Source organism: Oncorhynchus nerka, linkage group LG23 (assembly GCF_034236695.1).
Source record: "Oncorhynchus nerka isolate Pitt River linkage group LG23, Oner_Uvic_2.0, whole genome shotgun sequence".
Taxonomy (NCBI): Eukaryota; Metazoa; Chordata; class Actinopteri; order Salmoniformes; family Salmonidae; genus Oncorhynchus; species Oncorhynchus nerka.
In genome coordinates, this window is record NC_088418.1 from 39,731,094 (window position 1) to 39,747,050 (window position 15,957).

Consider the following 15,957-nt stretch of genomic DNA (forward strand, 5'->3'; position numbering starts at 1 on the left):
TGAAAAACGGTTCAGTACTAACATTTTTGTTAATTAATTTCGGTACTTCTATCGTGTCTCTCGTCGTATAGTGATTGAGAGGATCACGTCTGTCTAGTAATTGGTCTGAATTTTCTCAAGCTTACTACTGAATGTTCGTAGTGATAGGCTAGGTTTCCTATAGTAGACAATGGTAAGTCAGCTGACAAGCGTGCGAGACACTTTTGAAAAGCAAGGAGTGCGAGAGAAGACAGGGAGAGTTATCGGGCCTCTGCCAACAAAACGAGTAACGAACAGCAAAATCAGACAACCCCATAGTAGAATAGTTTAACTATGTACCTAGTTGTTGTGCGTTCCATGCGAGAAATAAAAATTCCTATCGAGGCGCAATCAAGTTGCGAGTGCAACAGGGAGAGAGCCATGCATTCTGATAAGAAAATGTTGTGCTTTGACTGCAGTTTTGATGGCTAGTGTTAAAAAGTCAGGGGATCACAGCTTTCCATTGCTATCTCATGTATTTCTCAACTCCAAAAAATGAGCCTGAACTGTATCAGCATAGTTTGTCGCATTAGCGACCCGCAATTCGACATGACTGCATAGGGGAGATAGGGGCTAAATGTAACACAGGTCAATTGTACCAGGTAGGCCTACTTTATATTCACTGTTGCAAGTAATCAATACATTAACTAGTAACAAGATACTTTTTGAGTTTGGTATCTAGATAATGATTAGCCCAATGGGGTAGTGTAATGTGTAGAACTTATGTTGAATAATAAACTACATTTATCAATCTGACCCCATTACCATGTGAATAGATGCTTAAATCATGCATATATATCCATAGCTATAGCCAGCTTGCGAGTCTCTGCATTGCTAAGGAATAATTTAATTATATTTTATTCTCAAATAGAGGCTTATGGTACTTATGAGCTGTTAATAGTTAGGCCAGTAACCGAAAGGTTGCTGGATCGAATCCCCGAGCTGAAAAAGGTCCCCTGCAGGGAGCCACCATTGGGAGACATCAGGAGTTGCTACATGGCCTTTTGGAAGGGCTCATTTCCTTGACGGAACGCCACGATCATGGGTTATTATTGAGAAAATCAGGGAGTTAGCTCAGACTGTCTGCCACATCTGAAAAACCCCAATAACTCAGTCATTTTTATTTTTATCTCGACTCCCCGTGAACCCTGCTTACCTCCTCCAGAAAGATATTTGGGGAATCCTGATATTCAGGGAATCCTGGTACCTGCTGGGGTTTTCTTTCTCAGTGCTCGCTTATTTTTGAGCTACAGCCTTCTTAGTTTTCTTCAGACCGTTCGAAGATGGCGTATATAATTGGGCTAATGTCGGGAAGGGCGCTCTCCTGGGCTACGGCAGTTTGGGAACAACAATCTGCCATTTGCGGTCATTTGGAGGAATTCATGGCAGAGGTGAGAAAAGTTTCTGAGTCTCCGGTATCCGGGAGAACGGCGGCCAGCAAACTGCTTGACTTACGTCAAAACTCCCGTAGTGTGGCAGACTTTTGCACGTTGGCCGCCGAGAGAGTCTGGAATCCGTAGTCGCTTTTCGATACTTTTCTGCACGGATTATCTGAGGAGGTAAAGGATGAGCTAGCTGCTCGGGAACTGCCTGTGGACCTCAACTCTCTTATCGCCTTAACCATTCAAATTGATGGACCCCTTCACCTCCTATGGAATCCGGAAGATTCTGAAGGCAGCTCTTCCGGGGGTCGTTGAAATCACCCGAGCTCTCTCGTGAATCTACGACAGGTGAGTTGGATACTCCTGAGCCTATGCAGTTGGGAAGAACTTGGCTATCAGTTTGGGAGCGCTCACGGAGGATGAATAATAACTGTTGTCTGTGCTGTGGAGGGGCAGGACATTTTATTGCTACCTGCCCTATTAGGAAACCCTTGTCTCTAGTGGGTACCAGTACTATGGTAAGTCAGACTGGGAGTTCCCTAATTCCCATCACCTGCACACCCCTTTTTGCTCTTGTGCTGTGGGGAGACCAATCTAAGGCTCCCCGAGTTCTCATTGACTCTGGGGCTGATGAATGTCTTATGGATGCCACAATAACTTCGGAGCTTGGTATTCTTGGAAGTCACCCATAGTACTGTGCCCGTTCAACTACGGGTTTCTGATAACCACAGTGAGACAAATAAAATTCCTCCTCATCGCATCTCCCAATGTTCCGGTTGTGTTGGGATTTTCCTGGCTCCAAAAGCACAATCCTGTGATTGACTGGACCACAAGCTCCATCCTGGGTTGGAGTCCATTCTGCCATTCCCACTTCCTTCAAGCAGCACATCCTTCCCCTAGTCGTCTTCCTCGGGAGGTTAGCAAGACTGTGGATGTCTCTCTTATGCCCACGGAATACCATGACCTCCTGGAAGTGTTGAGCAAGGCACGTGCTACTTCCCTTCCCCTGCACCGTCCTTATGATTGTGCCATTGAACTTCTCCCAGGCACTACCACACCTCGGGGTGGGTTGCACTCTCTCTCCCGACCAGAGACCATTGCTATGGAGGAGTACATAGAGGAGTCTCTGGCCACTGGGTCCGTCCGTCCGTTTGCATCTCCTGCTAGAGCAGGGTTTTTCTTTGTGGAGAAGAAGGACGAGACCCTGTGCCCGTGCAATGACTACCGAGGACTTAACGATATCACTGTCAAAAATAGTTACACCCTACTTCTCCTCTCCTCGGCGTTTGAACCTCTCCAGGGAGCTACCATGTTTTCCAAGTTGGACCTTCGGAATGCCAACCACCTGGTTCGGATACGTGAGGGGGATGAGTGGAAGACAGCCTTCAACACAGCCAGTGGACATTATGAGTACCAGGTCATGCCATTTGGACCAAACGCCCCGCTGTCTTCCAGGCTTTAGTCAATGATGTGCTTCGGCCATGCTAAACTGGTTTGTGTTAATCTACCTGGATGACATCCTGTTTTTACCCCCCGATCTGCACAAGAACATGTACTCCATGTCAGATAGGGCCTTCAGCGCCTCTTGGAGAACCAATTGTTTGTGAAAGCCGAGAAGTGTGAGTTCCACCACTCTTCTATCACCTTTCAGGGATATTTCACTGCTGAGGGCAATGTTTAGATGGATCCTGGAAAGGTGAAAGCAGTGGTGGATTGGCCTAAACCAACTTCCAGGGTGCAGTTGCAACGGTTTCTTGGTTTGGCAAACTTCTACCGCCGTTTCAATCGAGATTAAAGGCACTCTGGCGGCCCCTCTCTCAGCACTCACCTCCCCCAAGGTACTGTTCAAATGGTCTCCAGCTGTTGACAAAGCCTTTGTGGACCTGAAGCATCGGTTCACAACAGCACCCATTCTCATCCATCCGGACCCCTCGCATCAATTTGTGGTGGAAGTGGATGCTTTGGATGTTGGAGTGGGGGCCATCCTGTCCCTGCGATCTGCCCAGGACCAGAAGCTTCATCCCTGTGCTTTCCTGTTCCATTGTTTCAATCCTGCTGAGAGTAACAATGATGTTGGCAACTGAGAACTCCTGGTGGTGAAGATGGAGTTGGAAGAGTGGAGGCACTGGCTGGAAGGAGCAGAACAGCCATTCCTGGTCTGGACTAACCATAAAAACTTGGAATATCTCCGTTCAGCCAAGCGCCTCAACTCAAGGCAGGCCCGGTGGGCTCTCCTGTTTACCAGATTCAACTTTACAATTTTTTTACTAGTGTATACGCTAATCTACCGTCCAGGGTCTAAAAACCATTCTCCCTACCTCTTGCCTTGCTGCCACTGTGGATTGGGGTATTGAGAACCTGGTTCGCGAGGCGGAACGCTCCCAGCCTGAACCTGAAGGGGGCCCGGCTAACCGGCTGTTTGTTCTGAACCCAGTCCGGTCCCGGGTCCTGGAATGTGCTCATTCCTCCAGGCTGTCCTGTCATCCAGGGTTCCGACGTACACTAGCCTTCCTTCGACAACGATTTTGGTGGCCCACAATGGTCCCTGACGTCTCTGCCTTTGTCACCACATGCACTGTATGTGCTCAAAACAATACGGCAAGCTCCTTCTGGCCTCCTACAGCCACTACCGGTTCCTCATCGTCCCTGGTCTCATATATTTCTGGACTTTGTCACTTGGCTCCCTCCGTCTGATGGCAACACTGTCATTCTAACGGTAGTCGACTGGTTCTCCAACGCCACCCATTTCATCCCTCTCCCCAAACTACATTATGTCAAGGAGATGGCCCAGCGTATGGTACAGCATGTCTTTCGGATCCATGGACTCCCGGTAGACATGGTCTCCGATCGGGATTCTCGTCTCAGTTCTGGAAGGCATTCTGCACCCTTATTGGGTCGTCGGCCAGCTTGTCATCCGGATTTCATCCCCAAACTAACGGTCAGTCGGAGCGAGCCAACCAAGACCTGGAGACCACCTTAAGGTGCCTGGTCTCAACCAACCCCACTTCGTGGAGCCGTCAACTGGTTCTGCCACGGGACTCTCCCCTTTCGAGTGCTCGATGGGGTGTCAGCCTCCACTCTTCCCTGAACAAGAGCAGGAGGTCAGCGTACCCTCGGCCCAGATGTTTGTCCGCCACTGTCGACGTACCTGCAGAAGAGCCAGGGCAGCTATTCTCAAGACCAACTCCAGATATCGTCGACAAGCGGACCGTCGCCGGACCCCAGCTCCCCGCTACCGCATTGGGTATGGCTTTCCACTTGGGATCTGCCCCTTCGGGTAGAGTCCCGCAAGCTGTCTCCCCGGTTCAGTGGTCCTTTTCCCATCTCCAGAGTTCTGAGTTCCACTGCTGTCCGTCTTGTGTCACCCCGTATCCTCCGTATTCACCCTACCTTCCGGCGCCGATAGAGATGGCCGCCTCGCTTCGTGTTCCTATTGGTACCCCAGGTAATCTTAGGTTCCATTACATACAGTCGGGATGAACTACGGAATATAAGAGCAACGTCAACTCACCATCATTACGACCAGGATTACGACCTGTGTTCTGCCTTCCACCCAGGACAATGGATCGGATCCCAGCTGGCGACCCAAAACAACGACGCCGTAAAAGGGGCAAAGAAAGCGGTCTTCTGGTCAGGCTTCGGGGACGGGCACATCGCGCACCGCTCCCTAGCATACTACTCGCCAATGTCCAGTCTCTTGACAACAAGGTTGATGAAATCCGAGCAAGGGTATCATTCCAGAGAGACATCAGAGACTGTAACGTTCTTTGCTTCACGGAAACATGGCTCACTCGAGAGACTCTATCGGAGTCGGTGCAGCCAGCTGGTTTCTTCACGCATCGCGCCGACAGAAACAAGCATCTTTCTGGTAAGAAGAGGGGCGGGGGGATATGCCTTATGATTAACGAGACGTGGTGTGATTATAACAACATACAGGAACTCAAGTCCTTCTGTTCACCTGACTTAGAATTCCTCACAATCAAATGTCGACCCAAGCAGACACATCGATGGCCCTGAACAAACTTTATTTGACTCTATGTAAACTGGAAACCACATATCCTGAGGCTGCATTCATTGTAGCTGGGGATTTTAACAAGGCTAATCTGAAAACAAGACTCCCTAAATTCTATCAGCATATCGATTGCGCAACCAGGGCTGGTAAAACCCTGGATCATTGTTATTCTAACTTCTGCGACGCATATAAGGCCCTTCCCCGCACTCCTTTCGGAAAAACTGACCACGACTCCATTTTGTTGCTTCCAGCCTACAGACAGAGACACACAGAGACACACGCACACACACACACAATTACAGTACCATGTTCTAAGATAGAGAGTCGACATGCTTACTCCATGTGTAACTCTGTGTTGTCTGTTCACACTGCTATGCTTTATCTTGGCCAGGTCGCAGTTGCAAATGAGAACTTGTTCTCAACTAGCCTACCTGGTTAAATAAAGGTGAAATAAAAATAAAATAAAAAATTAATGAGTTGTGCCGAGAGCAGGGAGTTCACGAGAGGAATGACAGACATATACTAATACATGATCACATACAACCGTAACAGAGTTAATTAAGAATGTACCTTTCAGCTTCAATGGGAACCAATCCTTCAAAACTAACCTGCTCCACAAGCTAGCTTGAAATGTTGAGGATAGAGCCATCCAATTGGTACCTTTTGGGTAGCTCAAACTGTTGGTATGTTGTCAAGGAGGATGGTGTTGTGACGTTAGTACCATTAATGCAATGACGATTATTGTATCAAATAATTACATACCACATCAAATTATTGCGCGATTAAATTACTCATGTAACAATAAACTCATTAGCAATCTTGGGGCACCACGGAAAAAGTTTGTTGAATTAGTTACCGTTTCCCAAATTAATTCTACAGATATAAATATATCGTTATCATTTTAGTCATCCATTTTTAATCATTATTACGTCATCAGTCTCATTCTGAACGTCATTGACTTCCATTCATTAATTATCATTATTACCTCATCAGCCTCAGTCTGAACATTGTTGACTTCCATCCATTAATTATAATTCACCTCATCAGTCTCATTCTGAACGTCGTTGACTTCCATCCATTAATTATGATTTACCTCATCAGTCTCATTCTGAACCCTGTTGACGCCCATCCATTAATTATCATTTACCTCATCAGTCTCATTCTGTACATTGTTGACTTCCATCCATTAATTATCAAAATCACCTCATCAATCTCATTCTGAAAGTTGTTGACTTCCATCCATTAATTATCAATATCACCTCATCAGTCTCATTCTGAACGTTGTTGACTTCCAACCATGAATTATCATTATTACCTCATCAATCTAATTTTGAACATCATTGACTTCCATTCATTATCATTATTACCACATCGTAGTATCCTATAAATCTGCACAAACTCTAGTCTCCATGATGAATCAGCAATACACAAATTGGATTATTTATTTATTTACTAACTAAATAATCACACAGAAATACATAAACACACACAGTACAGTCGTGGCCAGAAGTTTTAAGAATGACACAATGTCACGCCCTGACCTTAGAGATCCTTTTTATGTCTCTATTTTGGTTTGGTCAGGGCGTGAGTTGGGGTGGGCATTCTATGTTTTGTGTTTCTATGATTTTCTATTTCTATGTTTTGGCCAGGGATGGTTCTCAATCAGGGACAGCTGTCTATCGTTGTCTCTGATTGGGAACCATGCTTAGGTACCATTTTTCCCACCTGTGTTTGTGGGAAGTTGACTGTTGTTTAGGGCACATAGCCGTTGAGCTTCTTGGTTTGTTTTTGTAGTGTTTATTGTTTTGTTCGACGTCATTTTGATTTAATGAAGAAAATGTACGCACAACACGCTGCACATTGGTCCTCATCTTTCAACAGCTGTGAAACACAAATATTCATTTTCACAAAGTTTGCTGCTTCAGTGTCTTTAGATATTTTTGTCAGATGTTACTATGGATAACTGAAGTGTAATTACAAGCATTTCATAAGTGTCAAAGGCTTTTATTGACAATTACATTAAGTTGAGGCAAAGAGTCAATATTTGCAGTGTTGAGCCTTCTTTTTCAAGACCTCTGCAATCTGCCCTGGCATGCTGTCAATTAACTTCTGGGCCACATCCTGACTGATGGCAGCCCATTCTTGCATAATCAATTCTTGGAGTTTGTCAGAATTTGTGGGGTTTTGTTTGTCCACCCGCCTCTTGAGGATTGACCACAAGTTCTCAATGGGATTAAGGTCTGGGGAGATTCCTGGCCATAGACCCAAAATATCAATGTTTTGTTCCCCGAGCCACTTAGTTATCACTTTTGCATTATGGCAAGGTGCTCCATCATGCTGGAAAAGGCATTGTTCATCACCAAACTGTTCCTGGATGGTTGGTAGAAGTTGCTCTCGGAGGATGTGTTGGTACCATTCTTTATTCATGGCTGTGTTCTTCAGCAAAATTGTGAGTGAGCCCACTCCCTTGGCTGAGAAGCAACCCCACACATGAAAGGTATCATGATGCTTTACTGTTGGCATGACACAGGACTGATGGTAGTGCGCACCTTGTCTTCTCCGGGACAAGCTTTTTTCCGGATGCCCCAAACAATCGGAAAGGGGATATATCAGAGAAAAGGACTTCACCCCAGTCCTCAGCAGTCCAATCACTGTACCTTTTGCAGAATATCAGTCTGTCCCTGATGTTTTTCCTGTAGAGAAGTGGCTTCTTTGCTGCCCTTCTTGACAGCAGGCCATCCACCAAAATTCTTCACCTCACTGTGCGTGCACTCACACTTGCCTGCTGCTATTCCTGAGCAAGCTCTTTACTGGTGGTGCCCCGATCCCGCAGCTAAATCAACTTTAGGAGACTGTCCTGGTGCTTGCTGGACTTTCTTGGGCGCCCTGAAGCCTTCTTCACAACAATGCAATGATACGTCTCTATTGGACTAACCCAATATGACGGCTTGTTAGACAATGATACGTCCCTATTGGACTAACCCGATATGACGGCTTATTAGACAATGATACGTCCCTATTGGACTAACCCGATATGACGACTTGTTAGACAATGATACGTTCCTATTGGACTAACCCGATATGAAAGCTTGTTAAACAATGATACGTTCCTATTGGACTAACCCGATATGACGGCTTGTTAGATAATGATACGTCCCTATTGGACTAACCCGATATGACGGCTTGTTAGATAATGATACGTCCCTATTGGACTAACCCGATATGACGGCTTGTTAGACAATAAAAGGGGGGAGAAAGAGCGGGAGATGAAGAGACAAAGGAATTCAACTATCGTACATTCAGTTGAACAATACGCTCATTGTAAATATGGATATTTCTACAAAATAAATTATATTTTTTGTTGTGCTATCGAGTATCATTTTGGCATTGAGTATTGTGAGACTAAACCTGGTATTACCTAGTCCAATTCTGGTATCGTGACAGCACTATTGTAATGTGAGAGTGTGTTTTTGTATCTGACCTGTAGCAGTAAGGTACTCACGTGTGTGTGTGTGTGTGTTAGCTACCTGTAGCAGTGAGGTGCTGTTCTCACGGGGCAGTCCTCTGTGTGTGTCCAATCTAGCCCCTTGGAGGAGAAACAGGGCTCTGGTGTCTGGGTCTCCCCATACCTCAGCCTCCTGTAGACCCTCCTTCAACAGCTTGGTGGCCTCCACACTGCTGTCTATACCTACGCACACACACACACACACACACACACACACACACACACACACACACACACACACACACACACAGGATAGTGTAAGATACGCACATACCTAAATGTAACCTGTCCCGCCTTTTTTAAGATACATATAAGCATTCGGAAAGTTTTCAGACCCCAGACTTTTCCCACATTTTGTTACGTCATTTCCCCACCCTCATCAACCTTTACACAATACCCCATAATAACAAAGCAAAAACTGGTTTGTAGAAATGTTTGCAAATGTATAAAAATACAAAACTGAATGTATTCAGACCCTTTACTCAGTACTTTGTTGAAGCACCTTTGGCAGCGATTACAGCCTTGAGTCTTCTTGGGTATGACGCTACAAGCTTGACACACCTGTATTTGGGGAGTTTCTCCCATTCTCCGCTGTTGATCCTCTCAAGCTCTGTCAGGTTGGATGAGGAGCGTCGCTGAACCACCATGCTTCACTGTAGGGATGGTGCCAAGTTTCCTCCAGAAGTGACGCTTGCCATTCAGGCAAAAGAGTTCACACTTGGTTTCATCAGACCAGAGAAAATTGTTTCTCATGGTCTGAGTCCTTTAGGGACCTTTTGGCAAACACCAAGTGGGTTGTCATGTGCCTTTTACTGAGGAGTGCCTTCCATCTGGTCACTCTACCATAAAGGCCTGATTGGTGAAGTGCTGCAGCGTTGGTTGACCTTCTGGAAGGTTCTCCACAGAGGAACTTGGCTTCTTGGTCACCTCCCTGACCAAGGCCCTTCTCCCCAATTGCTCAGTTTGGCCCGGCGGCCAGCTCTACGAAGAGTCTTGGTGGTTCCAAACTTCTTCCATTTAAGAATGATGGAGGCCACTATGTTCTTGTGGACCTTCAATGCTGCATAAATGTTTTGGTACCCTTCCCCAGATCTGTGCCTCGACACAATCCTGTCTCTGAGCTCTACGGACAATTCCTTTGACCTCATGGCTTGGTTTTTGCTCTGCACTGTCAACTGTGGGACCTTATATAGACAGGTGTGTGCCTTTCCAAATCATGTCCAATCAATTAAATTTATCAAGTTGTAGAAACATCTCAAGGATGATCAATGGAAACAGGATGCACCTGGGCTCAATTTCTAGACTCATAGCAAATGGTCTGAATACTTACGTAAATATGTTTTTTATATTTTTTATGTAAACATTCGTTTTTGCTTTGTCATTATGGGGCATTGTGTAAAGGTTAATGAGGGGGAAACATTATGTAATCCATTTTAGAAATGTAACAAAATGTGGAAAAGGTGAAGGGGTCTGAATACTTTCCGAATGCATTGTATTTAGGGGGAAATGTACCATACACATACAGAGCAACAATAGAATAAAATAAAGAGTTGGAGTGTAAGTCGATATGAGGTGCAGGGCTTGATATTCACTTTTTTAGCCACTTGTCCTTTGGACAAGTAGGACTGATTTTTTACTTGCCTGAAAGCTCAAGTCAATTGTCCCGCCCCAAAAAATGGTCTAACACCATGGGCCAAAAAGGTGTTGTATGATGCAAGAAACCACTTCACAAAATAGCATTCATTATTATCACTGGTATTGACAATGGAAGGCTGCTGGTCCCTGGTACCATGTAATATATCTCCTGCGTTGTGGCCCTGAGAAAGACACTCCCCACAAAGTAAAATACTGCAGTAATAGGTTACTGTATCAAACACATGTGGTCGTCAACTCTCCATCTGAAGAGCTACTGGGTTTCCAGGCTTTTAACCCAACCCTGCTCAAACACACCAGTCAGTTTATCAAGGTGCTGTTGAGCAGCTCATTTTTTACAATGTGGTGTGTTTGAGCAGGACTGGAGCAAAAGCCTGCACACCCAGTAGCTCTCCTGGAGGATGGTTGGCCACCCTGCAACATTACAATTACAACCAAATACTTTTGTTTTTATAAAATAATTCCCTCATTCAATGAATCAGGGATTAAATGGCCACAGTGGGCGAGGTAGCTAACTAAGATATTGATCTATTTGTAAGGCTAAAATATTCAGTGTTCAGGGGAGAGGATGACAGCATAGGAGTTCGGCTACTTCTCAATTAGGCTATTCTAAAAATATTATTTTAACTTTGTTAGAATTACATGGCCAGTATTGAATAGAGGAGAATCCTAGACAATTTTGAGCACTTGAGAGACGGTTTTAAAACCGGAGTATGCAGCATTGGCTTCATCAACTGTGCAACCATATCAACTGTGTGCTTGCCATTTGGGGTTGTACTTCAACACCCGTATCAACTGTGTGTTGGCCATTTGCGGTTGTACTTCAACACCCGTATCAACTGTGTGTTGGCCATTTGCGGTTGTACTTCAACACCTGTATCAACTGTGGGTTGGCTATTTGCGATTGTACACGTGTGCCGGTGGAAAGTAATCAGACATGACAATGACATTAATACATGCTACACGCTAAATAGTTAACCTGCCAAACTACACAATATGTTTTGAATTGGCTAGGCTATATCATCATTTTACCTACTGCACAATGTCTCTCGCTCTCTCTCTCCTCTGACAACACCCACTGGCACACACGCAGGTGATGTACACCATGACTTTTCCAGGATTGTCATTGCTGACCACAAATGTGTTATAACTGGACAAATAACTCAATAACTAGCAATGAATATCAACAAATGTGCACAAGCAGCTAAGCTGGCTTTCATCTCAAAACTAATCTCACGACTGCATGATTGAAAGACCGCTTGTGCCTGTCAATGCATGCCCACAAAATTAACACATCGCATCCGGAGGACACTTTGATCCAATTCTGATCGGTGTATCCTAATTATTTGATATTGCGATTTTTGCGTGATTTTTTTCAGTTGTTCATTCGGACAACTTAAATCTATAATCTGCTTGTTCGCCTTTTTTAAAATATATATTTTTTAACTTGCCCTGTGTAAGAGGACAAGCGTTAATATCAACACATACACACAAGTACCTGGGTAGATGGCAGTGCCAGGGATGTGTGCGACCAGACTGCGTACCACAGCCAGTCTACAGCGGAGCCACAGAGTCCGTTCCATCCTCTCTCTGGCCTCTACTACCTGGGGACAGTCACCTGGCTGTGGACTGGGGGCATGGTGCTCAGCCTCCCTCATACCGCCCTGGGGAGGGTATTCACACACACACACACACACACACACACACACACACACACACACACACACACACACACACACACACACACACACACACACACACACACACACACACAGCTACCTCTAGGTCTTGGGTCTGATTGGCAGGGGGAATATGAGGAACCAAATTTCCCAAATGGTTCCTTTTGAGTCATGACATAAACCAAAAAATTCAGTCATAAACAATTCTAAAAACTCTAGCTATGCAAAAAGCATTTTGTGGTACAGTTAAGAGAGGTAATTACAAGGTGATTGTAGGTACCTGTTCACTCTTAGGTCTGGACTGTCTTCTGAGGGAGGAGGAGAGGGGTCTGTGGACAGGGGAGGGGCTTCCCCTCAGAGTGATGGGAGAGTTCTGGAGCAGACTCATAGCAGACACTGCCATGTCAGCACTGCAAAGAATAAACAGACTTTTGATAGATGGGTGGATGGATGGAGGAATGTATGGATGAATACAAACACATTTATACACAGGATACAGTCCTTTACCTCACCTGTAAGCGGTTTTGCCTTGCTGCAGGTAGAGGTTAGACAGTAGCAGGTAGGTGTCTATAGCCAGCTCCAGTTCCTCAGGGTCAGAGTGGAGCTGAGAGGAAAGACAGAGCTGCAGCTGGGGGCTCAGGAGACGACACACCTCTCTTAGCAGTAACGCCTACAGGAGAGGAGAGAGGTTAAGAAAATGCAAGTTATACTTTAGCATTTTAACAGATGCTCTTTTCCACAGTGACTTCAGGCTGAATCAATCTGATATGCCATTCTTAAGAGTAAACATTTAATAATGACTTTAAAAAACATGACTAGTGGATGGTTTGGTGGATGTCACCTAATGTGGAGTGCAAAAGGTTCTAAAACTATGAAAAGGAAAAATCCAAGAAGGCAGAGATGCAAATATATACTTAAATTAATCCATCTTCGGAGGAATACAAAAAAGGTGAAAGTGCTAAACAAATGTCACCTAATGACTTTCTATTTCACCTAATGTACACTCTACAGAGAGACACACACCTTGAATTTGCTGAGGGTGAGCTTGTCTTTCTGGGGGTCAATGTGCAGTCCTTTGGGCTCCCTGGTCTTCCTGGTAGGGGAGCCACTGTGTGATTTGTCACTGTCACTATCCCTCTCTCCGGGGGGAGAGTTAGGGATACCTGGGGTACTGGATGTCCTCCTCACAACACTGCAACGCACCGACCCATCTGAGATATCTGGAGAATATCAACAAACAGTATTATACAGTCCTACTGTGCATCACCCTGCCATAGCTGTTCAGAACTGTTAGTCAAAAGTCTTGAATCTCCTTCATGTCCCTGACTAGCAGTGGGATGTGAACAAGATAGACACAAACAAACATTAGGGGGGAAATGTCCACAAGTTCATTCAAATGAAAATATACTGATGAAAGAGTTAAGTGGAATGATTTTCTGAACTCTTGATTTATCAGTATTGTATTGTGTCATTTATTTGTATATACACTGAACAAAAATATAAACTCAACATGTAAAGTGTTGGTAACATGTTTCATGAGCTGAACTAAAAGGTCCCTGAAATTTTCCACCCAAACAAAAAGCGAATTTCTCAGGTTTGTGCACAAATTTGTTTAATCCCTGTTAGTGAGCAGTTCTCCTTTGCTAAAATAATCCATCCACCTGACAGGTGTGGCATATCAAGAAGCTGATTAAACAGCATGATCATTACACAGGTGCACCTTGTGCTGGGGACAATAAAAGGCCACACTAAAATGTGCACACAACAATGCAACAGATGTCTCAAGTTTTGAGGTAGTGTGCAATTGGCATGCTGACTGCAGGAATGGCCACCAGAGCTGTTGCCAGAGAATTTAATGTTAATTTCTCTACCATAAGCCGTCTCCAATGTTGTTTTAGAGAATTTGGCTGTTCGTCCAACCGGCCTCACAACCGCAGACCACGTGTAACCACGCCAGGACCTCCTCATCCGGCTTCTTCACCTGCGGGATCATCTGAGACCAGCCACCTGGACAGCTGATGAAACTGTGGGTTTGCAAAACTGAAGAATTTCTGCAGAAACTGTCTCAGCTATGTGCTCATCGTCTTCACCAGAGTCTTGACCTGACTGCAGTCTGGCTTCATAGCCGACTTAAATGGGCAAATGCTCACTTTTGATGGCCACTGGCACACTGGAGAAGTGTGCTCTCCACAGATTAATCTCAGTTTCAACTATATCGGGCAGATAACGTGTATGGCGTTGTGTGGGCGAGCGGTTTGCTGATGTTAACTTTGTGAAAAGAGTGCCCTATGGTGGCGGTGGGGTTATGGTATAAGCAGGCATAAACTACGGACAACGAACATATTTTATCGATGGCAATTTGAATGCACAGAGATACCGTGATGAGATCCTGATGCCCATGGTCGTGCCATTCATCTGCCGCCCTCACTTCATGTTTCAGCATGACATCCAGAGTAATTAAATTATTTAAATGGTCTGATTTCCTTCTACGAACTGTAACTCAGTAAAATCTTAGAAATTGTTGCAATTATATTTCTGTTCACTGTATATAGATAGGTATAGTGTAATTGTTGTTTATTGATGTGTTCATGCAGGGCTAATCTTCAAGAGACTGTGGTCTTAGCATACTTCACTCCCTGCTTAAACGAAGGTTAAAAAAAGAAATCTGGAGGAAAAAACATCTGTTAGAGTACTATATTGTTACCTTGAGGTTCAGGCAGGGAGTGTATGGTGGAGCTGAGGGCCAGTATGAGCTGTACTCTGGCCAGGGTGAGACGCCTGCTCAGTCTGGAGCCATACAGAACACTGGCCTCTGTGCTCAGGCGACGGTTCACTAAGTCCTCCAGAGCCTGAACATAGGATACAGATAAACAAATGTGAGAGCAAAATTGCAAGATTATGTTATAATGCTGTAATTGCATCAAATTGTTGTTTTATGCAACAGAACAAGGGGTTGTTAGAACGCTCATCTGTGGTGTTCTACTAAGGATGGGCCTCTGGAAGATTTACCATGTCTTTGGGTGATACCACATTCCAGAGCATGAGTTAATGTTTCTGTTCTATATGGTACCAGGGAGACATGACTCCAGGGCCAGACCCTGGTCTGTACAATGAAAGATAACTGTTTTTACAGTAGATACTGCCTGCTGTGAATTATAAGTATCTTTCATACAAATCTTAACCTTGTGACCCATTCTATATAACTGTTGTGTGTCATGTAGACTGAAGCCGGATGGACTTTACTATACAATTCTGTGGCTCAAACCAGCTGGTTGAGTTCTCAGTGATCCCCTCCAGGGGTGATATGAAAGTCTGTGTCTCAAACCAGCTGGTTGAGTTCTCAGTGATCACCTCCAGGGGTGATTACCGACCAGCTCCATTACTGCAGTAAACCAGCTGGTTGAGTTCTCAGTGATCACCTCCAGGGGTGATTACCGACCAGCTCCATTACTGCAGTAAACCAGCTGGTTGAGTTCTCAGTGATCACCTCCAGCGGTGATTACCGACCAGCTCCATTACTGCAGTAATTACATAATAAAGTTTGATGGTTTTGAAGAAATCTAATAGTCTCTCCTTTTGATTACAATAATTCCACCACACAATCAAACATACACTAGTCAGATACACACACACACTACCATCAGATACATACACTACAATAAGATACTCACTAAAATCAGATACATACACTACCATCAGGGGTTAAAT

The 15,957-nt window shown here is 44.8% G+C and overlaps 1 protein-coding gene across 1 annotated transcript in view; it reads right to left on the reverse strand.

The window, feature by feature from the left end:
• Positions 1-15,957, reverse strand: part of cfap54 (cilia and flagella associated protein 54) — a 139,350-nt gene that overhangs the window by 21,785 nt on the left and 101,608 nt on the right. The window contains exons 48-53 of the mRNA XM_065008111.1: positions 14,954-15,098; positions 13,273-13,469; positions 12,762-12,919; positions 12,530-12,659; positions 12,069-12,234; positions 8,940-9,100 (exon numbers count right to left, since the gene is read on the reverse strand). Coding sequence (XP_064864183.1) covers positions 8,940-9,100; positions 12,069-12,234; positions 12,530-12,659; positions 12,762-12,919; positions 13,273-13,469; positions 14,954-15,098 — 957 coding nt within the window. The remainder of the gene's footprint in view (positions 1-8,939; positions 9,101-12,068; positions 12,235-12,529; positions 12,660-12,761; positions 12,920-13,272; positions 13,470-14,953; positions 15,099-15,957) is intronic.